General features: G+C 41.6%; 1 protein-coding gene across 1 annotated transcript in view; it reads left to right on the top strand.

Annotated features, from left to right (window-relative positions):
* LOC101318339 (histone-arginine methyltransferase CARM1-like) overlaps positions 1-24,221 on the top strand; it is a 257,249-nt gene that overhangs the window by 199,077 nt on the left and 33,951 nt on the right. Inside the window, exons 6-7 of the mRNA XM_019934772.3 lie at positions 17,291-17,468; positions 20,474-20,564. Of these exons, the coding sequence (XP_019790331.3) occupies positions 17,291-17,468; positions 20,474-20,564 (269 nt within the window). The remainder of the gene's footprint in view (positions 1-17,290; positions 17,469-20,473; positions 20,565-24,221) is intronic.

Raw genomic sequence — 24,221 nt, forward strand, 5'->3', positions numbered from 1 at the left:
TCCCTTTGCATTTTAGGCCTTGAACTCTAACTGGGATAAATGACAGCTTCTGAGAAAACGAATATGTGTGTTGGGGAGATGGGCAAGGTGTTTGGAATCACACTTAACCTTATTGTGACAACAGTCCTAAAGGTGAGTCTGATTCAGTCTTTATAGTAAGAGGAGGGGACGGTGATAAGAGCCATCTCTCTTGAGCCTCCCGCTTCCCAGAGCCTTAATTGGCTGGGGGCTTTGTCCCACAGCTGGCATGCAGAAAGGCCCAGTCTCTTGATCTTGACTCTCTTCCAGGAACCAGAGCTGCCCCAGAGACAGAGAGGATTCACTGACAAATATGTCCTTTTCCTTTTCCTATATCACCTGTATATTAGTTTCCTTGGGCTGCCATAACAAAGTACCACAGACTGAGTGGTTTCAACAACAGCAATTCATTGTCTCACAGTTCTGGAGGCTAGAGGTCCAAGATCGAGGTGTCAGCGGGGTCGGTTTCTTCTGGGGCCTCTTTCCTTAACTTGTAGACAGCTGTCTTGTCCCTGTGTCTTCCCATGGACTTTTCTCTGTGTGTGTCTCTGTCAGGACTAGGGTCTGTGTTTGTGTGTGGATTAGGGCCCACCCTAATGACCTCATTTTAACTTAATTACCTCCTTAAGGCCCCTCTCTCCAAATACAGCGCATCTGAGGTGCTAGGGGGTTAGGACTCTTAACATATGAACTTGGGGGGCGGGGGAGGTACACAATTAGCCCATAACAACTCACCTCCCTCCCCTTATCCTGACAAGTGGCCTGGCCCCTTCCCCTCCCTTAACTGCCTGACCCAGGCAGACTTGGCTGTCCCAGCTCCCTAGTGGCCAGGTGTGTGGAACCAGAGAAAAGAACTAAATGGTTTACCCCCAAAAAAGCTGGAGACAAAGCCAAGAAGCCCTTGAAGCAGGGGGTGGAAAGCCTGGCAGGTGTGAGATGGTCATAGAAGCTGAGGATTAGATCTGAGGAGTCAGGCAGCCAGAGTGGACATGAATGAGGAGCAAGAAATCAGTGTGGTGACAAGAGGGTGGCCTGGGCTAGCAGCAGAGGCGGCAGGCTCTAGCCCAGGGCTGCTTTCTAGACGTTAGTGGCACTAATCCAGCCTTACATGGTTTATTCGACATCTGGGCCTTCTCTTCCTTGCCTTGCCATCTCCAGTTTGTGATTTTGTGACGTTATACTCGTTGTTTTCTCTGCTCAGAATCTCCTCCTACCCCAGTGTTAACCTCATAGCTCCTGCGTGACCTTCTGGATTTTATAAACTTGTGATGTCAGGCCTCCCTAATTCAGTACATTTTCATTTAGCTGTTCAGAGATCCAACTAGATTATTAAGTTCCATGAAAATAGAGACACACCTTACACTTTTTGAGTCTCTACAGTTGTAAGTTCTCAACAAGTGCTTTATGGAATGAATGTTTTGTATTAAGTTACTCAACATCTTTCTTTGAACTGACTTGGCTTATATGTCCCTTATGTGGCTCTCTTTCTGCCTTATATGTAAGGAAGCGTATGGTGTTTAGCTCAATGCTTTAAATAGTGTAAGCAGTTTAGTGAAAAGGTTATGAATGCAGACTCCGGCACCAGACTGCTTGGGTTTCTGTTCATGTTTTATTGGCTTGGTGACTCTATTGCTGAGGCTCCTGTAACAAAGTACCGCTGGGTAGCTTAAACATGGATTTATTGTCTCAGTTCCGGAGGCTAGGAGACTGAGATCAAGGTGTCGGCTGGGCTGGTTCCTTACGACAGTTACGAGGGTGAATGCGTTCCATGCCTTTCTCCTAGCATCTGGTGGTGTGCTGGAATCTTTGGCGTTCCTTGGCTTCTGCTGTAGCAACCCAGTCTCTGCCTACATCTTCACATGGTGTTCTCTCTGCGTGCATGCTGGCGTCCAAATTTCCCTTGTTTGATAAGGAGACCCGTCATGTTGGATTAGGGGCCCACCCCACTCCAATGACTTCAACCTGACTTAATTACATCTGCAACAACTGTATTTCCACGTAAGGTCACATTCAGAGGTACTGGTGATTAGGACTTCAGCCATATTAATTAAGGGGGGGAGAGACAATCAACCTGTCACAGTGACCCTTGGCAAATTACCTAGTTTCCTTTTCCACATTAGCAAAATAGAATTAAAAATATAGCCTACTTTGTAGAGATATTGTGATTAAACAAATGAATATATTAGGCACTTGAGATAGTGCAGAACATAAGTAAGCCCTGCATCAGCCTTAGCTGTTACTTTTGGCCGTGTGTATGTCTGTCTCCTTCACTAACCTGTAGTGGCCAGGGCCTCTGCTTGGTCGTATTTGTAATGCTCTGCCGTCATGTAGTACAACAGAGCAGAGCACTTTGTGCCTGATACCTAATCTTTGAACTGATTGGTTAAACCAAACGTAGGGACAATTCAGAGTGATACTGGGGCTGGAATTAAAAGTCCATCTGGCTTTGTGAGATAGTATATTTGGTAGATTACACTTTATCATGCCATTCGCATAGTTGGGTCCCGAAAGGCTTGCCCTGGGAAGTATTTGAAACCCCTCCCCTTTCTTGATCTCTTCCTGAGGTTTCTGGCTTTCTTAGAAATGCTTAGGGAATTTGGTATTACATATACAAATGCTGTGTTTTGTATCCAGGTATAGAGAGAGCATTCAGCCTGAGTGGCTTACCTTTATTTATTAGCATAATTGAGTGCTGCAGTTCTGTGGTTTTCTACTCTACTCCTTTGTGGTATTATCAGTGCAAGTCAGGAAAAAGAAGGTAAGAGCAATGTGACATTTCTTCCTCAGAGGCCAGGCTGGGCCATCTGGCAATCTTTAAATCTGGGTGCCAGGTTGAATAACATGCTTTGGGTGACTTTTTAAATGTATTATTCAGGGTAGATGTTGTTTTAACCTCTGTGTTTCACACAACTTCCTAGCTAGTAGGAATCTTTCCTGTCCTTTGCTTGAAAATTATATGGAACACAGCCCACTAGAGACTAATAAATCAGCAGGAGAATTCCTCAGCTGGTCTGCATAGCAGCTAGTGATGGAGAAGGTGGTTGAATTATCTGCGCAAAGCCAGGACAAGGAAACGATGTGCACGTGTCATTCAGCAAATCTGTGAGGCACAGTCTGGATCCTGACTGATCTAGCAACTCGGATCTTCCTCCTGATGGGGGACAGTGAGTTCAGCTTCTAGCCTTGACTGGGTTGCTCCTTGGTTTCTTGAAATTCACAAGTCATCACTTTTCTGCATCTCAGTTTCCTCTCTTGTACGATGAGGTCATTGAACTATGATTGTGATCTTGGAGGTCCCTTCTATGCTTTCACTTCTTCCATCACATTTTATAAACCTATAAACCCCAAGGTTTCTGTCTTCAGGCTAAATGGTTACAATCACTCGAGTTTCTGACAACCTACCCTTTAATTACTCTCTTGGAGCTCAGTGCCAATATTTGAATATTCTAAATTGCATTATCTCAAACTGAACTCAAGACTCAAATGAGAGCCTGAGTCTGTTTTATAAACAAACCCTGTGAAACAAGGGGGACACATGAGGTCAACTCTATTAATACTGAGAAATTATCTGAGTATCTCCCCACATGTTAAGATAGAAGACTAGGCATCATCACTGTGCATATGTGTTAAAGGAAAACTGTTTCTCTACTCACAGCTCTTATGACACCAAATGTGTGGGGTTTCTCCCCCCATACCAACCAATTTTCCAACTCTCTGGATTCCAACTGGGTGTCATATAATTTAATTCAATTCTGACACTAATTACTTGGAGTTAGTGTCAGATTCCACAGGTTTAAGGGCTCAGCTTCACAAGACTGCCCTCACTTCAGACACCAGTTGCAAGTGATGGGTCCCCAGGGTACCCATACTTCTGTCCATCTTGGCTACTAAGTCAGGGTTTCCTACAAACCCACTCAGTTTCAGTAATTTGCTAGAACAGCTCACAAAACTTAAGGAAACATCTACGTACATTTATCAGTTTATCATAAAGGATATTATAAAGGGTACAGATGAACAGCCAGATAAAGAAGTACATAGGGTGAAGTCTAGAAGGGTCCCAAGTACAGTTTCTGTCTCCATGGAGTTGGGGTGTGCTGCTGGCACGTGCATGCATTCACCAACCTGGAAGCTCTCTGAACTCCCTAGATGAGGGATTTTTGTGGAGGCTTCATCATGTAGGAACGATCACGATTGATTATTACTAACCCAATCTCCAGCCCCTCTCCCATCCTTGGATGATGGGGGATGGGACTAAACACTCCAAGCTTCTAATCATGGCTTGATCTTTCTGGTGACCATCCTCCATCCTGAAGTTATCCAGGAGCCCAACAAGAGTCAGCTCATTAGAATAAAAGATGCTTCTATCACCCAGGAAATTCCAGGGGATTTAGGAGCTCTGTGTCGGGGCACCAGGGGCAGGGATCAAATATATTTCTTATTTTGTCACGGTGTCTTTGTGAAGTTATAGAGTAAAACAAATCAAGAGAAGGGGGACTTCCCTGGCGGTCCAGTGATAAAGAATCTGCCTTCCAATGCAGGGGATGCGGGTTTGATCCCTGGTTGGGGAACTAAGATGCCGCATGCTGTGGGGCAACTAAGCCTGCGTGCTGCAACTACTGAGCTCGCGTGCCTCAACTAGAGAGGCTGCGTGCCACAAAAACAACAGAGCCCACATGCCCTGGAGCCCACGTGACACAACTAGAGAGAGAAAATCCACATGCCACAATTAGAAGCCCACGCGCCCCAACGAAGAGCCGGCGCCTCAATGAAAAATCTCACGTCCCTCAAGGAAGATCCAGCGTGCCGCAACTAAGACCCGACACAGCCACCATGACCACCCCCACCACACACACACACAAAAAGAAATCGAGAGAAGGAAATGCAAAGAGGGAAAAGCATCCTTCACCTTTAAGTTAGGACTTCTTAGCAGGAGGACTAAGGTCACTGATAACTGGCAGAAAGAGATGAAGGGTCTTCTAGAAATACTTCACCAGGTCCCTTTTTAGTCAGATCTTTGCAAATGTTCAGCAAATGTTTGCTGAAACATTTCTGGGAGATAACAAGTCAGTGAAGGCACTAACAGCCTGGGGATGAAATTTTCTGTGGCAAGCTTAACTGGGACAATGTGTGGTTTGGGATCGTCTTGGAAGGAAGATGCTCTGTGGATGGATATTCCTCTGAAGCCAGAGGGCTTCAGATGTGGAAGAAGTTCTGAAACGTCCAGTGTTACTGAACCATCCCTGTAAGAAGGGAAGTGGTGTGGGGAAGGAGGAAGAACACATATCAAGAGGCAGATGCTAAGAGTCTGTGAGTTTTAAGAGTAGAGTAAACGTGTTTGATTCAGGCCTAGTTTCTTATTAGAGCCCTGCTGCGTCCGTGTGTTTATTCTATAAGCTCCTAATTATAGCCACTCCGTAATGAAGTTCTGCCCAAGCTGACACTTCTTTAGATCTGTTTGTGGTTGTTACACATACTTCCACCTATTCATAATACTGCTTGGATGAACTTTTAGAAATGTGGTTCTTTCATAGGCAGCTTTTTTAGACTGGGTATTCTCAAAAGGGACCTGGAGAAAAGAAAATTCAGGATGCCTCGGCTACATCTTTGTGACATAGGCGTTTTATCCGCCCTCACCCTGGAGGAACAATCCCATCTACTCATCTGCTGTCTTCAGAGCGCTGTAGAGCTGCCTGGAGATCGCACCACTAGATATTCTCAGGTCACTAATTGCTCTCAAAGCCAAGGATGGGCTAATTAGCTGAATTTCACATTTGAGAAGATGAAACATTTGAAATTTGGTTGACACCTGAGACAGTTTTTATACTCACATATTTGGTGGAAAATGCAATCCAAATAATCCCACTTCCTTCATATTTAAATTGTTAAAATGTTGCTTTGTCAGAATTATTTTATAGATGCATAATTTTTTTCAACAAGGCCCCTCACATTGTTTTGACCAATAGCCAGTTTACTGGTATTGTTTTTATAACTTCCAAATCAGCAGAATGAAGAATATAATTTGTCGGTCATTTTTATGTATTGAAAGCTCTAACTTCAGACGCCCTTTGTTGTATACTGTTAAATGACGTTTGCCATTAAAAAATCTCAGTTCAGTCAAGCATTCCTTTAGCGACCAGTTGGTACAGCGGAACAGGAGTAACCTTGATAGAATTAATCATACTGAATTTCAGTTTTCATATCTGTAAAGTAGAAATAATATTAACACCTCAGGTAAGGGTCTAACGTTATTATTGATTCTACTAAAAGCAAAGCCACCAAATATAATCATATAAATATATAATTATATAACCTAACCATAACCATAGTTATGTAATCATACAACTAAATACTGTTGCTATATCTGCCCAGAGGAGGCAAATCAAAATTTAATTTTTGTATTCATATGCTGTTATTTAACATCTCTCTAATGACCATAATTGCACCGGAGACTCACAGCCCTGAAGATTGCTTATGGATGGAAAAAAATGCCTCACTGGAGAAATGACTCATTTGTATAAGGGGAAAAGCATAGACAGAAGAGGACTCTTCACCCATCCACACAGGTCCTCTACTACCATGTGCTCCCTTGGAGCCCACAAGTAACTCAGCTGAAAGCAAAAGGGTAGAAATTGATCTGAGTTCTCAAACTACATGGTTCTGTTATGACTCACACGCTTAAGAGGCCCCTTGGGCTGAACAAGACACCCAACATCTATCAGTTAGTTCATGTCCATGTAACTAACACAAAACCCAAATTAACACTGACTTAAGCACACAGGAGCTTTTCTATCCCATGCAAAGGAAGTCTGGTTGAGGGAACCTAAGGCAGTGTGGCAGCTCCACAAAATTTGTGGAACCCCAGGCTTCTTGCATCTTCCTGCTGCACTAGCCTGGTACATGGTTTATCTCTTGCAAGTCACCTCAATGTCCAAGTTGGCTGCTGGAGCTTCGGCCAACAAATCCATGTTCTAGCCAATAGGATGGATAAAGGGAAGACTCAAAAATGTCTTTCCCTAGCTTTTCCTCCCTCCTTCAAGGAACCTCCCAGGAAATCCCTCCCAACAAATTCATGCTCTCATCTCAGAGGCCAGAAGAACTTGGGCATTAGCCACACTTCACTGCAAGAGAGGCTGGGAGATATAGTATTTCAGCTGGTCCATTGTGGCCCACAGTAATATAGGCATTTTATTAATAAGGTGAAAGGCAAGAATGGATTTGGATAGGCAACTAGCAATTGCCACACGAAGTATAAATTACTTGGGGCTTTCTGGGGAAAGCATAGAAAGGGAAACTTATGGTCAAGGAGAATTGCTGCCTGGTGACTTGACCAACTGCCTACTTCCGCACTGCCACTCCTACTAGACACTGATCGCAGACAGCCTGGTTCACCCACCACAGGGCCAAAAAAAAGAGGGTTAATAGCTAGCATCTGTGGTGCACTTGCTATGTGCCAAGCCATGTATAATCACTTTTCATGCATTATCTCATTGTCTCAGAGCAACCCATAAAGTAGGTGCTGATATCATTCCTGTTCTACATACGTGGAAACCGAGGCTTGAGATTAATTTAACCAAGATTACTAGGAGATAGAGAAGCAGAGATTTGAAGTCAGGTCAGTTATCTGCAAAGCAAGTACTCGTAACTAATGTGCTGTACATTACACCTACAAGGAAAAGGGAAGAGGAAAAAAGTCATGAAGAGGTGACAGAATAAGTCCCAGCACTAAAGTGAAAATGGTATATTAAAATGCTAAAATATAATTTTTAATGTAAATTCATGACTGCATACAAATATTAAATTAATGTGAACTATTTTATTTAACTCATTAATAGGTTAAATGGGTACGATATTAAACCTGTTCAAAGGAGAAGTCAAAGAACCACATCTATAGGCAATGAGGAATGCTGGAAAGAATTTACAGATAGGTGCAAGACTGGTCTATCTGTAGGGCAGTAATCATTTGCATTCTACCAGATATAATTCCTTTCCATTTCTAAGGACAAGAATTACTTGCGTCATCATTAGTTTTGCTTACAGGGTTGAAAAATAGCTCTAAGACTCTGGAAGGCCAAGATACCGTGAAAGGGTATGCACCACAGGACACACAGTAACCTTTTTGTCCATTTTAAAATATCATAATTTAAAAACTTTCCTGAAACACCTAAATTGTTCTCTCTCTGTTGCCAAATATGCCAGCATTTAGAGAGACGTAAAGAATATCCCCCAAATTCCTTTTACCTACTTACCCTCCATTTATGTGCTACTAGAGGAGCAGCAAAGAGCAAGGGAAGGGCACAGAATCATCTTTTCAAACGAAGGTGGAAGCTGGATTTCCAAGGGCTGCCATATCACCTTTAGTGAGGTAATTAACAAATACTTACTAGATGCCTTCAATGTTCCAGACACTCTGCTGGACAAGCAAAGTAGACATGGCCCCTGCTGTCAGATACTTTACAGTCTACAGGGGACAACTTAACCTTCCAAGGGAGGGCAAACTACCTGGCTAATAGGATGTACAAAGGTTCAAACCCCCCTCTCACCCACACACACACACACGTATATACAACTCTGAGTTGCTTCTGCAGACATTACATATTTCTTAGTGCTTATTTTATAACTTAGTCAAAGCATCCTTTCTAAGTCTACACAGCTTGTCTGCCTCCTTGATGTTCTCATTCCCCAGTCGTTGAGCATTCTGGAACATCATCAGAGGGAAACAACTATGAGTATTAAAGTTGCCAGAATGTGTTTGTTGTTGTTGGCAGCCAAACTATAGGATTGGCAGCATTTCCCTCATGAAAGCTTCACGTTACTTGCTTCTGCCACCTTTGGCGATTCTGCAGCGATAAAGGGGTGTATAATCACTCCGTACAAAGAACTCTGCCCGTAAGTCACCCCAAAGAGAAACAAGAAGACATCCCTCTCTTTGCCTCTCCTTCCCATCCTTCTGCATGTGTCACTCCCTGTCTTTCTCACTCTGTGTGTTGTCCTCTTTGCCCTGCCAGCTAGCTCTTGTTTGCAAAGGTTTTTTTGTACTCACAGCTGTCACTGGTTCCTCCGGGGGCCCATTTACTCTTTCGTGGCTGCAGATTCCAGAAGGCCCTGGTTTCTGCACACTATGAATGACACACCAGTAGCCCAAGAGGGGTCATATGGGATGCTAAGTGTTGATTACAGGCAGGAGGCAGCTGCATGCTGACGGAGGGACAGGAAAAGGGGGAGGGACAGTGACCAGGTACTTCCTCTTCAGAACCTTCTCAGAAAGCAGCCAACCCATAATGCTACCAGCTCTGATGACAGTTACAAACTAAATTTGTTTAAACACATTGATAGATACAATCACCTTCTCCCAAGTCTGCCATTGCCTTGTAGTGTGTCCTGGGCTTGGACACTGACCTCCCCAGGACTCCGTTTCCTGAGTTATAAAATGATGGGGTCAGAGCAGCAAGTTAGTAAAGAACTTTAGCATACATATTCTGTTGAAGTAAACTAAAGCCAATGAATTTTCTAACAGTAAGGTTAATATGACTTTTTAAAATATTTAAGCAGATATTTGGAATGCCCACTAAGGAACAGGGTTAAAAGGAGAGAACGGTTTAGGTATTCTGTTGTTTGGGGGACTGCTCACTATTTAAAATTAAAGTAATACTTGAACATGAGGAAGGGGAATCAAACTGTATAGGAGAGTCTAAAATAAAAAGTAATCATCTTGCACTCACTCCACTCATGCCTGATCACATTTCCCAGTGTGAACTACTCTGAACTTCTGTTATTTAATTTCTTTATCTGATTACCGTGGTAACTTTATGTCTCTAGTACTCATATTTCTGTTTCCTGAACTACCTACTTTGCATGCACTGCTGACCCTCAGTGTAATAGTGGAAGAACTTCCTCTGCTAGTGCAACTCCCAGTTTTGTCTGGTTATATTATTTCTAGATTGTCAAGATTTAAAATATGTACTTCACTAAGTCTTTAATGCTTTGTTTATAGGTTGCTTCAGAAAATTTACCCCCCACCAAAAAGCTTACTAAGTATAACAATCATATAAATATCTTTCACTATGGAACCAAGTATTTTGTTAACCTCATGATAAAAATTCACTCCTTCCTATGAAAGAAATGAAGTCACCAGCACCCTCATACCTCCTCCTTCCTCCTGCACCTTTTGTTAGTTATATATTATTTTTATTGGTATATTGTCAAGGTGTAATGTAATTCTCATTGAAATATAACCAAAGTTCATGTAACTGTTTAGTATTTGTTCTGTAATTAAATGGATTCATTTCAAACCATTAGTCTTTTGTGTGTGTGTGTGAATAGCAGAAACATTGATTCCACCCAGCAAAGTCACTGACGAAAAGTGAAGTTCCAGCACATTTCTTTTGTCTTTTCAGTTAATAAATAAAAGAACAGGCATTTTATCAAAGAAGACATACACCTGGCAAATGAGCACAATAAATATGTTCAACATTATGAATCATTAGGGAAATGCAATGAGACTATGGTGAGATACCGCTACACACTTTAAAACAGGCAACATTTTAACTACTGACTGTACTAATCAAGTACTGGTGAGGACTATAGGGGAACTGGAATGCTTCCATAGTGTTGACGGGAATGCATAAGGGTACAGTCATTCAATTTAGAACATGAAACCATATATTCAAATGAAGAATTTTATGCACATGTTCATAGTAAGCTTATTTGTGGTGGCCAAACTGCAAACAAACCAGAAAACCCCTTTTGTTATTTTTCCGGAAGAAAATGAACTATTCATACCTGCAACTTAAATGATTCTCAAAATAATTATGCATCATGAAAGAAAAGGACAAATACAAAAGTAAACATTAAGATGCCAATGATATTAACAGTCTAGAAAACACTAATTGAGTGGGGAAAAAAGTAAATCAATTGTAATTGCCTGGGGGTCCTGGGAGACATGTCAGAAGGTAGATATTGGTGTTGGATGTTTGTTATTATGATAATGGATCCGTGGCTTTACAAATATGAAAACTTACCAAACTGTACATTTTAAGTATGTTAATTTCATTGCATATCAACTATACAGCTCAGTTAAGTTTTAATAGAAATTGGCTTCACATAAAAATCTGAATCTCCTTTTCAGTAGAACTCTGCCAACCACATGTTAACTCCACCACCTCTCCTTGTCCATGGGAGGGATTCTGTTGCAGTAGCAATGAAGACTGGTGAGCCATGAAAGGTGTTTCCACTTGAGTTATCCAGGAACTCTGCCTGGGTCCTAAAAATCACATGCCTGGACTACACCTTCCACTCTCATACAGCTCCAAACTCACTGGTGGTTCTCACACCTCAGGGTGACCTCTGAACCCACCCAAAATTCTGACATCCAGGACTCAACATTAGTCCCACAGAGCCCTGCAGTCTACCCTAGGAGGCCTTGGAAAACAATGCAAATTAGATCACAGCTGGAGCGAACGCTATTGCTCTGCCGTGATCAAACCATTAGTTTTTTCATATAGCTTCTTTATTACCAAATTCTTTATTTAATTCATATCTTAATTATGCAAATTTATTTTTTACTTTTGGCAAAGCAGTTTTTGAGGAAGGGCTTATGTGTGCTATCCTGATTTCTTTCATGTTGAAAATATGAATAGTACCTCCTCTGGATTTAATCTTCTTTTGGTCACAATTTTCTTTCCGTCTGAATTTTGTAGATGTTGTCCCGTTGTCTTTTTAAAATGAATATGACTATAGAGCAGTCTAATGCCAGCCTGATTTTCTGTCACTTTTAAGGTGATTTTTTTTTTCTGCAGTGTGCCCAAGGAATTAATTCTTTTTTCTTTAAATCTAAAATCTTGAGCAGAATATAGTTCCATGTTGCTATTACCGTATGACATTTTCTTATGACCACTATGTGTTTTTGCTGTTAACAGATTCCATTTTTTTTTTTACTTCAGGGGAATTTTATTTTAATATACCTTTGAGTGATTTTTCCACTCTTCAGAGACATTAATTACCTTTATGCTGCTTTGTTTTAATCTGTCTTTCGTATCTGTTAGCTTCTATCTGATTGCAGAAATCAGTTTGTCTTTTTAAATCTGCATTTATTATGATTATCTCAAACTTTTCTATTAAAAGTATAATTTTAAATTTCCTATTATAAAATACTTTTTGCATCCAAAAATAAAGGTGAATATAAATATAAAAAGCACACATATGCCCACAACCCAGTGTAACAACTAGAATAATATAACCATGTATTAAAATTCCTATACGCTTCTCCCAAATTTCATGCCCTCTCTTCACTCCCAAAAGTACCAACATCTTAGCATAAAAGAGTTTTAGTAGTATATCCTAATCAATGCAGTTTACTTTTGAATACATTTGACCTTTTAAATAAAAGGAATCATACTATGTATTCTTCAGCAACCTATTTCTTTTCTTCCCAAAAATTCTGCTTGTGAAATTAATTTATGTTAACACAAATACCTGTAGTTCTTTTTTCTCACTGTTCAATCGTATTCATAGTACAGATATAACACCATTATTTTTTATAAATTTATTTGTTTTATTTATTTATTTTTGACTGTGTTGGATCTTTGTTGCTGCATGCAGGCTATCTTGAATTGCGGCGAGTGGACTTCTCATTGCGATGGCTTCTCGTTGCGGAGCACAGGCTCTAGGCACGCGGGCTTCAGTAGTTGTGGCACGCAGGCTCAGTAGTTGTGGCTCGCGGGCTCTAGAGCGCAGACTCAGTAGTTGTGGCTCACGGGCTTAGTTGCTCCATGGCATGTGGGATCTTCCCGGACCAGGGCTCAAACCCGTGTCCGCTGTATTGACAGGCTGATTCTTAACCACTGTGCCACCAGGGAGGCCCCTAGATATAATACCATTTATTCATTCATTTCCCTGTGAATAGTTAATTCCAGTTTATTTTAAATTTTTATTTTATAATTACCAATATTATTATAAAGTTTTAGTACAGGTTATCTTATACACATGTTCAAACATTTCTCTAGAATGTATATTTATAAAGGGAGTGATATTTCCAAGTTATAGAAATCTTCAGCTAATTGAATAATGCCAAATGGTTTTCTAAAATGGTTATATATGATTTAAGTGTAATATATTCTCTTCCTGGATGCTGGTTATGTATTACTCTAGAAAGGGTAGTTGTGCTGAACTTCAGTTTTGGAAGAATGGGATCTGAAGTGACAGGGTAACATAGAACTATCTGTTGTAAACCAAAGAGCAAGGAAGGCAGCAAGACTGACTCAAAGAATAGAGTGTGTCTCACATCTGGAATTAGCTGCTCTTGTGTCTTAGAGATGTTATTGGTTGAGTTTATGTCCTGTTCTCAAATATCTCTGTCGAGGAATTGTATTCAAACGTAGGATTATCAAATAACTATTTTTATTGTTTCTGAAAGATTGATCTGTGGGAGATAAATAAACATTCAAGAAAAAAACTGCAAAGTATTCAAGTAAGTTTGGATGTCTGATTTAGCCAAGCCAAACAGTTTTCTGCAGAATTTCTCAAATCCATTAATATGCTAATAGGCACTGAATTTGTAAGAAGGATATATATTATAAAGAAGTTCCAGTATTATTTGATCATGAAACTCCTTATGTTCATGGACTCCTGGAACGTACTTTGCAGAAATTTTGCTTTTTTTCTAATCGTGACATGTTAGAACTAGAAGGAACCTTAAAACAACTCAGTTTTAAACTCCAGTTTTGCAAGAGGGATAAAATTAAGAGAGTTTAAGTGGCTTCCCCAAGGACACACAGCTCTTCGATGGTTAAGGCGGGATTCGGATCTGTATCTTCAGATTCTTGATCTAGTGTTCTTTGAATTTGGTTAAAAAATAAATGAAGTTGCAAGATGCAGTGGCCTGTATGTATGTGGTATGTCCTTCTTTACCAGTGAGAATAGTGAGACTCAGCTTCTTTCCTGTGAACCTCAAATTGCCCTTCTGACAGCTTATAACATCCTCTCTCTGAAACTATATTAGATCTGTGATCTTCATGAGGGTTCAGGAGTCTAGGATTATTCTAGGTAAAGTCTCCATGTAGAGTAGATATCACACACACTTGACCATCCTATCTTATTGGTCCCTCCAGCAAGATGTAGCCAGAAAAATGTCCCTTCCAACATCATGGTTCAGGTGGATGAGGCAGTCTTATACGTTGAGGTTGTGGGGACACCCTCACACCCCATAAGCAGAATTTAGGAAGGGCTTGAAATTTAGAAATGGAATCACCTTTCCAATAGGCAGTGGAACAGTGTGAACCAGAGACCCTTAAAAGTTCCAGACCCTTTAACTTTGAAAAAAGTTGTGAGAAGTATGTCCCCAGATTGAATTGCATTGTTATTTTTCGATACACTGTTGTAATAATGAAACATTTGATGTAATCTGAATGTCCGGTAACTTCGGGTTGGTTAAATGAATCAACGTATGCTATGAAATACTATACAGCCAATAAAAATTATGTTCTAGAGCAATTCATGGAACGATGTCTAAAACAGAGCTTCCCGAAAAGTGTGCCAGGTAGTAGGTTTTGATGCCCTTTGCCCTCATGGGAGATGGTCAGGGTCTTGTGTGGCCTGAACCCCCAGCTCAGATGTCTCAAACTGCAGGCAGTCTTTCCTATTCACACTAGTGTGTCATAAAAATGACTGTTATTTTTTTATGTATGCCGTGATGCAAAAAATATTCAGAAAAGTGGTCTAAAACGAACTACATGAAACAAAAGGTTATGAAATATTACTACAAAAAGTACATTTTAAAAAATAAATTTATTTTATTTTTGTCTACGTTGGGTCTTCATTGCCGCGAGCAGTCTTTCTCTAGTTGTGGCGAGCGGGGGCTACTCTTCATTTCAGTGCACGGGCTTCTCATTGCAGTGGCTTTTCTTGTTGTGCAGCATGGGCTCTAGGTGCGCGGGCTTCAGTAGTTGTGGCACACAGGCTCAGTAGCTGTAGTGCACGGGCTTAGTTGCTCTGCGGCATGTGGGATCTTCCCGGACCAGGGCTCGAACCCATTTCCCCTGCATCGGCAGGTGGATTCCTAACCACTGTGCCACCAGGGAAACCCCAGAAGTACATATTTTTATAAACAGAGATACACTCAGAAGTCTACTAGGAAATACACCCTGCCTACACCCGGATGATGGGAATACAGTTACTTTTATTTTCATTCTTTTGCTCATCTACATCTCTCCTTTTCAGTGAACAGTTTTCTTTAATAACAATAATAGGACAATACTAATTTAATACTTACATGACCCTTAATATGCTTTATCTTGTTTTAGCCTCAAGCAGGCCTGTGAAGCAGACACTGCCATTATCATTTTCATTATATAAATGCTATTTTTAAATTTCAGATTTGAAGCTCTTAAGAACTGGACAAGTTGATGCAGAAAGGAAAAGGTGGAAATGAGACACATCTGCAAAGTAGAAATAAGAAAAGATAGTAACTAATTGTCTATGGGAAGCAACTATGTATGCCTCCGGGATATTGAGGATTATGGCATTAGTAACCAAAACGGAATCAAGGAAATACAAGATTATGTAGAGATTTTAAAGAAATTCAGAGAAATGGTTAGTTTTCAAGAAGAAGCTGAGGTCGGCTCTTTACTTGTTGAGGTTGAAGAGATAACAAAGCAGGTTGGTAGGAATGTCCGGGTAATGGCCAGCGCCCAGGTGAGAGGAGAAGCCTGAAGCTGCAGTGTGGGCAGCCATCCCCGGTGGAGCCGCGCTTACAGCTCTGCAGGTGAAGCGCTCTCCTGAGAAGAGAGCGCACAGAGACAGGCGGGGCACCAAAAGCTTTACCCCTTAGGCCTCGCGTCCACAGACCCCTGAACTTGACAGCCGGGTGTAGAATGTTGATAGAATGGAATTCCACAAGTCCTTGTGCATGGGTAGATGTTGACAGTGGATGACATGTACAAATAGTTTCTTCATTGTTTTTCCTTAGATCAGAGATTACTTGATTTCTTTTAAGGAAAGCATAAGTGGAAAAGACATTTAACAAACTTGCAGTGTAATGTGGGTGAGAAGCACCCTAGAGGATGGAATTCAAGGTGAAACGTACCCTAGCTTTGGGAAGAAGTGATCAGAAATTGAGAAAATGCAACTGAATCATGACAGATGCTTGGTATACTGCATTTAGGGTGAGGAAAGGGTCAAGTTCCAACAATTCAAAATGGAGGGCCTCTGACTACATATAAATACAGTGGGCAAAGATCTAAGAGTCTCAGGAAACCACAACTTGAAAAGGGATGTGCTGTATATATTTGTGCTGGTGCATATAAGATGTTTATTAGGAAATATTTTTTCAGGCAGTAGAAAGACATACGTGTAATAATACGGCCACCTTGTCATATTTGGCATTAAGAAGAAATATATTAGAAATGTAATAATTATATTTCTCTTCAAGGTCCCTCTTTTAAGAGAGTTCAAAGTTATTAAATAGAATACAGGGGACATCAAAGAAAAAAGAATAGATAACTGTAAAATGTACTTCTAAAAAAAGGCTAATGAACATGGTATTACTTTTTTTTATTATTATTATTTTGGCGGTACGCAGGCCTCTCACTGTTGTGGCCTCTCCCGTTGCGGAGCACAGGCTCCAGACGCGCAGGCTCAGCGGCCATGGCTCACGGGCCCAGCCGCTCCGCGGCACATGGGATTTTCCCGGACCGGGGCACAAACCCGTGTCCCCTGCATCGGCAGGCGGACTCTCAACCATTGCGCCACCAGGGAAGCCCTGAACATGGTATTATTTATTTTTGGAATCAAAAGATCAAGGGATGATTTCATAAGGATCAGGATTGTTAAGTTATGCAAGATTGTTATACAGAGCTTTGGGGCATCTTTATTGCCAGTAGAAAAGTAGGAAATAAGCTGAAACTATTAATAACCCCCCCCGAAGTACATGTGCATATATACACACACATATACATGGACCACACATACTCACACACATGCACATATAAGTGTATGTTTGTATAAAGAGCCCGGAAGGGTCTACATCAAGCTATTAATTGTTATTATTTGTGTGTGGTATTGGTTATAGGTGTTTTTATTTGTTCCATATCTGTGTCTTCTAATTTATCCATAGTAAACATGAAATGTTTGTGCAGTAAGAAAAATGTTTTTATGGTATTTATAGAAGCAAATAGGTCACTTCCCTCTCATCCCTATCACCCTGCCAACCCCTAACCTATAAAACTTAATTTTTATAATATTCTGTATAACAGTAGTACTGGTACTCTATCTTTTACAGATGCTAGTGAAAAGTAACCACCTTTCAGACAAGATCATTGTTTTGCCAGGGAAAATTGAAGAAATCTCACTTCCTGAGGCTGTAGATGTGATCATTTCAGAACCCATGGGATACATGCTGTTCAATGAAAGGATGTTGGAAAGTTACCTTCATTCCAAAAAATGGCTGAAAGCAAATGGTGAGTTGGCCAATTCCTGGTTTAGAAAGTAGGCTAACTTCTCCGTAAAATATGCTGTCTTACTTCCCCCATAATCAGTCCTTTATAGAAAGGAGGAGAGAGCATTTCTATTAAACCAGTTCTCTGATTTTCTCATCCTATTCTCCCATAATAAATGAGCTAGTCTCCAAAAGACATTGATGGCAGTGGCTGCGTGGTATTCAGTACGGTAAAGGAGACCAGTTCCGAGTTATGTATTTTTGTCCTAGTTCAATCACTGTTTTCCTTAGCTAACTTGGCCTAACACTTGACCTTTTGACCTTGGCTTCCCCATCTGTATTACTGGAAGTAATCTCTAAAGCCCTTTCAAGTGTTGACCTTCTGTAATATGAGAAACTCTCTCGTGTCCATTTCTTCTTTCTAACATATTCTCTTCCTACTGTATGTCTCTTTCCCTATGGTCACTACGTATAATCGAGATAATAATATAAAGTCCAGTATTCTGTTTGTGCTTAACGAGTGTCTGTGTGTGCTAAGCAATTTCCATAAATTATTTTATGAAAACCTTACGAAGTGTGAATAATGAAAGTTTTCAGTTTATTTGGAGGGTTAGTGCAGAGGTTCTTGGTGATTTTATACTCCTTTCCCAGGGGACATATGGTGATGTCTGAAGACGTTTTTGAGTTGTCACAGCTGGCAGAGGTGGTGCTACCCGCACCTAGGGGGAAGGACCAGGGACTTGCTAAACATCTTTCAGTGTGCAGGACAGCCCTCACACACATCCAAGGCTTATCCAGCCCAAAATGTCAGTAGGGCCAAGATTGAGACCTGGCTTAGTGGGAGACAGTATTACGATCCGCACTTACGAAGAGAAAACTGAAGCACGATGAGGGAAAGCATCGTGGCAAGGACACACCTCTAATAAGTGACAGAGCAGAGGTTTGACCCCAGATCTGTCTGACCCTGAAACCCACACTCACAACTCCTTGCACACACACTGACTTTCCACTGTTCACCAGAGAGAGTGGACATGTTCCAACAGCACATTTTTTTCTATTAAGGGTTAGAAGGTAACTGGCCAGTTTTAACAGTTGCATCTCTGATGAGAATTGCAGCTCCTTACCGGTTTTACTTACTTTAAGGTACTATTGTTGTGACTCCCTAGTCATACCCAGTGAAGACAAAACAGAGAATAAACTACAGCTCCTACTCACCAGGTTACCTGGTCTATATGCATAAGTAAAGCTTTAAGTTTGTCATTTCCTGCATGTTTCAAAATTTAGGGATGTAGAAATAGGCATTTTTTTTTTAAAAAACTCATGCAGAAATAAATAAACTTGGGCAAAGTATACCTAACGTCAAGAACTCCATTAGCATTCCCGTTATAAATCAGCCCAGGATGATCTTGGAGGCCTTGTGTTCATGTGATAAAATTGAACTATGGGAGATGAGAGCAAAGTAGCTTGGATTTCCTCCTCAAGGCCTCCCAGAAAGAATATTTGTATTTTTTTTCTGGATTTTTCTCAAAGGGTTAGGTGCTTTTGGATGAGGAGACTTTAAACAGAGTTAATTAACATGCATCTGTCGAGCTGCCCTCTAAGCCGAATATTTAGACTTAATATCTGGGCATCCTTTCTCCCCAGGTATTTGAAATGGTTATGAAACTTTATATGCGGCTGTGTATCTTTAACTAGACAAGTAGAAATGAACACTGATTTTATCAGCTCTCCACCCTGTGCATTCCTGGGGGAAGGATGATTGACTTTTTTCCTAATTATTTTTATTTTCCATCAAAATAAGACATAGCTTACCACATCACATGACAATAAAAAGGCTTACAGTGAAAATGAGTCACCCTCTGCCACACCTCTTCCTATCCAGAGACTGCTCCCCGAAGGCTTTTCCTTTCAACTCTATTCTCTGTTGCTTCTCTTAGTTACCTACATATTTCTATGTAAACTTATCATATTGCTCTTCTTGTCACTCTCTGGTTGAGAAGTTAGCTTTCCTGCATAGCAGCTCCTTCCCTTCTTGAGGCATCCCCCCATCCTCTAAATGTATTTATACAGGTCCTCAATCCCTTATCCAAATATCAGAATTCAAAATCTGGAGGACTTTGGGAATTCAAAATCAGAATTCAAAATCTGGAGGACTTTGGGAAGGTCATAGAGTCATAGACCATGTGTTACTGAACACCTCCAGTGGGATCTGAGGCAGCCCTCCATAATGAAGCACATAGTATTTCTGCAACAAAACATGAACACGGATACCAAGTAGGATAAATAAGGACTATAAACTCATGTCAGTTCAGGTCAGGTTTTGCCATCAAATGATGTTGCAAACTTACCAAAATCTGTTGCTTTGCAGAGCTTTTTGGATTTCAGAATTTTTTTTTAATAGAAGGAAATATAGACCTAGATTATTATTCAAGCCCTGGTCCGGGAAGATTCCACATGCTGCGGAGCAGCTGGGCCCGTGCGCCTTAACTGCTGAGCTTGCACTCTAGAGTCCATGAGCCACAACTACTCAGCCCACGTGCCACAACTACTGAAGCCCACGAGCCTAGAGCCCATGCTCTGCAACAAGAGAAGCCACCGCAATGAGAAGCCTGTGCACCGCAACAAAGAGTAGCTCCTGCTGGCCGCAACTAGAGAAAGCCCGCGCACAGCAACGAAGACCCAATGCAGCCAAAAATAAAATAAATTTAAAAAAAATATCATACTCCAATAAAGATGTTAAAAAAAAACAACCAGTAGCTGAGAAAGCTAATATGCCAGGTTAAATGCCTCACCTAGGACTCTAAACTTTTATTATAATGTAGCTTTGTGTCTTGCTTTGACATTCTTTTTTATATGCCGTCTAATCTTCTGCCTGATTTTCTTATCATTGCTTTGAGGCAAGTTTACGTTTTAGCCTGCTGTGTAATAACTGAGATGGAATGAAAGAATGGAACAGGTCAAGTGGCAGGTCTTCAAGTAAGAAGGCAGTAGGAGTCAACTTTGAGTCTATTGTCTTCTGCTCAATAGGAATGATGTTCCCGACGTTCGGCGACATCCACCTGGCCCCCTTTTCTGATGAACAGCTGTACTTGGAACACCACTCCAGAGCCAACTTTTGGTAACGTTCTCTTCTCTCTTCCCCTCCTTTCAGAGTAAACCAGAGTTCTTAAACTGTTGACACTGTGGGTCATACACTGGGGTCAGGGACTGTCCTGTGCACTGTAGGCTGTTTAGCACCTTTCCTGGCATGTACTTCCTGGATGCCAGTAGCACCTTCCCCCTAGTTGTGGCAACCAAAAATGTCTCCAGATATTACCGAACATCCCCTTGGAAGACAAAATCACCCCCTGTTGAGGACTGCTGAAATAGACAAATAAGGGAGCCAGTTAGGCAAAATCAAACATCCAAAAAACTGCCCTAAGGCTAAAATAATAGCATCCTCCCCCTGCCTGCTGTTCCTCCCTTTCCACTTCCTTCATCCATTCTTTTGGCCCAAGGCTATGGCTTCTGCTAGAACATGCCTTTGTCAGAGAGCAGATCAATCAATATACCTTCATGTATATGAGTTGACCCGAAATTTTTGGAGCTTTCCTACTAATTAGCTGTTGACCTTTGGGCAGTTCACTTCATCGTCTGAGACTTGGTTTCTTCCACTGGTAAAATGAGAACTAACACAAAACTCCTGCCAGTTTGCAACCACCATTCCTTCTGCCTTCTTTTCCTGAGACTGGTTTTTATAAGGAGAAGGAGGGGAGGAGAATGACAATATTGGACCTGTGGGAGGGAGAAACAGAACAGATACCATCCAAGTGGGGATGTGAGGCGCGTAGGAGGGAGCACAGCATGCAGCGGCAGGGGGGTGAGAATGTGAATGAAAATGTAAACTTCTCAGTTCTGGCTGAGGATGCAGAACCGTCCAACGGCAATATCCAGAGTTGATTTCCAGGGCTTTCTCTTTGTAATGCCGTCCATTGGTGAAGGGGCAGGAAATAGGAAGTGCTTTGCTTTCCCACATTACAAAGTGCTATGAGTGAGGTCGAAGGGTTATGATTTTTCTTTCTCCCCAGTTTTTTCTGGCAAAATAGGCTTTCCCACCCCAGTTTCATAACCTTTAACGGCTTCGATTCAATCTGTAATTTTGAAACTACAAGCCACAGAATTTCCAGTGGGGGTGAATGGCCTCTTAGTGTGTATGTGTGTGGTGACAGAGGGGGGCGATGATGTCATGTAAGGTCATGCTGACCCTAAATGTTTCTATCTTAAATGGAGAGGTTGGAGGGAGAGGAATTTCAGGTGACAGAGTATGCCAGACTTCACAGGGGAGGTTGGTTGTCCAGGCAGTTTTTCTGTGATCTCCCAGCAGTACCATCTGCTGCACGGATGGTTTTGGCAGAATGCCTTGAGAGAAATCAAGGAGTCGGCGGGGGTGGGGGTGGGGGCGGAGTTGGAGACTGTTGAGTATAGACACCCCTTTTGAGGAATTTCACTGCAAAGGGAGTTAGAGAGATGGGTGGTGGCTGACCAGGGAAGTGAGGTATAAAAAAGGTAGTTTTTTTAATGGAATAAATGGAACATGTTTTCATGTTTGACGGGGAGCCCAGCCAGTCTACTGTGATTATTAATACTCTCTAGGTAGTAAGAACTCTCTTGATGAGCTCACCCATTCCCACAGTTCAAATACCATCTTTATGCTAATGATTTCCGAGTGTATCTCTCCAGACTTGTCCTGTGAACGCCATACTTTTCCATAGCCACCTGCCTCCTGGACGTCTGCCCTTGGAGAGACGCACCATGTCCACAGCTCAACTCCTGATCTCCCCCACTGCCACCCCACACCTGCTCTACACACAGTCTTTCCACCTCAATTGCTGACAACTTTATCCTCCTAATCATTCAGGCTCCGTATCTTGAAGGCCTTCTTTCTTTGTTCCCCATACCTAAACCATTAAGAAATTATGTTGGTTTTACTTCCAAAGTACATTTGACCCCGAACAACACAGATTTGAACTGTGCGGACTTTTTTCAATAAATATATACTAAAGCCCTACATGTGAATCTGTGCATGTGGAACCGTGGATACAGAGGGCTGACTGTAAAGTTAATGAGCATTTTTTTTTATTTTTATTTTTTGGTGGGGGGGGTATGCAGGCCTCTCACTGTTGTGGCCTCTCCTGTTTCAGAGCACAGGCTCTGGACGCGCAGGCTCAGCAGCCATGGCTCACAGGCCCAGCCACTCCATGGCATGTGGGATCTTCCCGGACCTGGGCACGAACCCCTGTCCCCTGCATCGGCAGGCGGACTCTCAACCACTGCGCCACCAGGGAAGCCCTAATGAGCATTTTTGACTGCGTGGAGGGTGGGTGCACGAACAAACCCCCCCTTTTGTTCAAGGATCAACTGTATATCCAGAATCTGACCAGTTCTCCCTGTATTTACTGTTTCCACTTGATCACAACACTGTCATCTCTCATCTCAGTTATTACGGTAGCTTAACCTGTCTATTCCAACATCCCCAAAGCCCTCCAGTAGGTTCTCCCCAGTCTGGCTCCTCATTTTCTACTGCTGTGTTCACTCCACTCCAGCCTCCCAGACTTCCTTGCCCATCCTCAGGCGTACCTGACACACTCCCACCTTAGGGCCTTGCATTTGCTCATCCTTCTCTGGAATACCTTTCCCTCCAGATTCACATGGCTAATTCCTTCAACTCCATAAAGTCTTTGTTAAATGGCTTCTCAATAGGACCTACCCTGACCACCATATTTAAAGTGGCAGCCATACCACTCCTAATCCCACTTTTTCTGCTCTGTATTTTTCCTCCAACACTTATCACCTCCTAAAAGACTTACTTATTATTGTTTATTGTCCGTATCCCTCCTCATAGAATGTAAGCACTGCAAGAGCTGGAATATTGTCACTGTTCACTACCTATCCTGCCACATGGTAGGCCCTCAATAAATATTTCTGATAAAAACTCCTGTGATCTCAAACATGTATGGAAATAATTACTATCAAGATTTTAGTTGATACCTTTCTCATTTTTCTTTTTCTTTATAAAATTAGACTCATACCATAAATACCATTTTATAGCACTTTTTAAAAACGTTATTAATACCTTGTGGACATGTTCTCAGGTCTTTTAGATATTATTTTGCTGCAGAGTATTTCTTTTGTGGCTCTCTTGTAATTTATCGACTCAAGATCCAATGTTGGGTATTAAATTATTAATTATAATTTAACCCTATACATTCTGTTAAGAAACAGTACTAAGGTATTGTTCCTATATTCCACAAGAATGTAGAATTTTATAGACTTCTATAAATTTTATAGGAAACAATGCTAAAGTGAACATCCTGTTATAGAAATCTTGTACATTCTGATTATTACCTTACAATAAATTGCTAGAAGCAGAATCACTGGACCAAAAGGTGTGAAGAAGGAACTTTACAAAAATTATTCTGGGGCTTCCCTGGTGGCGCAGTGGTTGAGAGTCCGCCTGCCGATTCAGGGGACACGGGTTCGTGCCCCGGTCTGGGAAGATCCCACATGCCGCTGAGCGGCTGGGCCCGTGAGCCATGGCCGCTGAGCCTGCGCATCCAGAGCCTGTGCTCCGCAACGGGAGAGGCCACAACAGTGAGAGGCCCGCGTACTGCAAAAAAAAAAAAAAAAAAAAAAATTATTCTTATATGTTGCCAAATTGCCCTGTAGAAAAGCTTTACCAATTAACACTTCCACCAGTGGTATATGAGAATGTCTGCTGAGTCTTGCCCATACAGGA

The sequence above is a fragment of the Tursiops truncatus genome, chromosome 6 (assembly GCF_011762595.2).
Source record: "Tursiops truncatus isolate mTurTru1 chromosome 6, mTurTru1.mat.Y, whole genome shotgun sequence".
NCBI classification, from domain to species: domain Eukaryota; kingdom Metazoa; phylum Chordata; class Mammalia; order Artiodactyla; family Delphinidae; genus Tursiops; species Tursiops truncatus.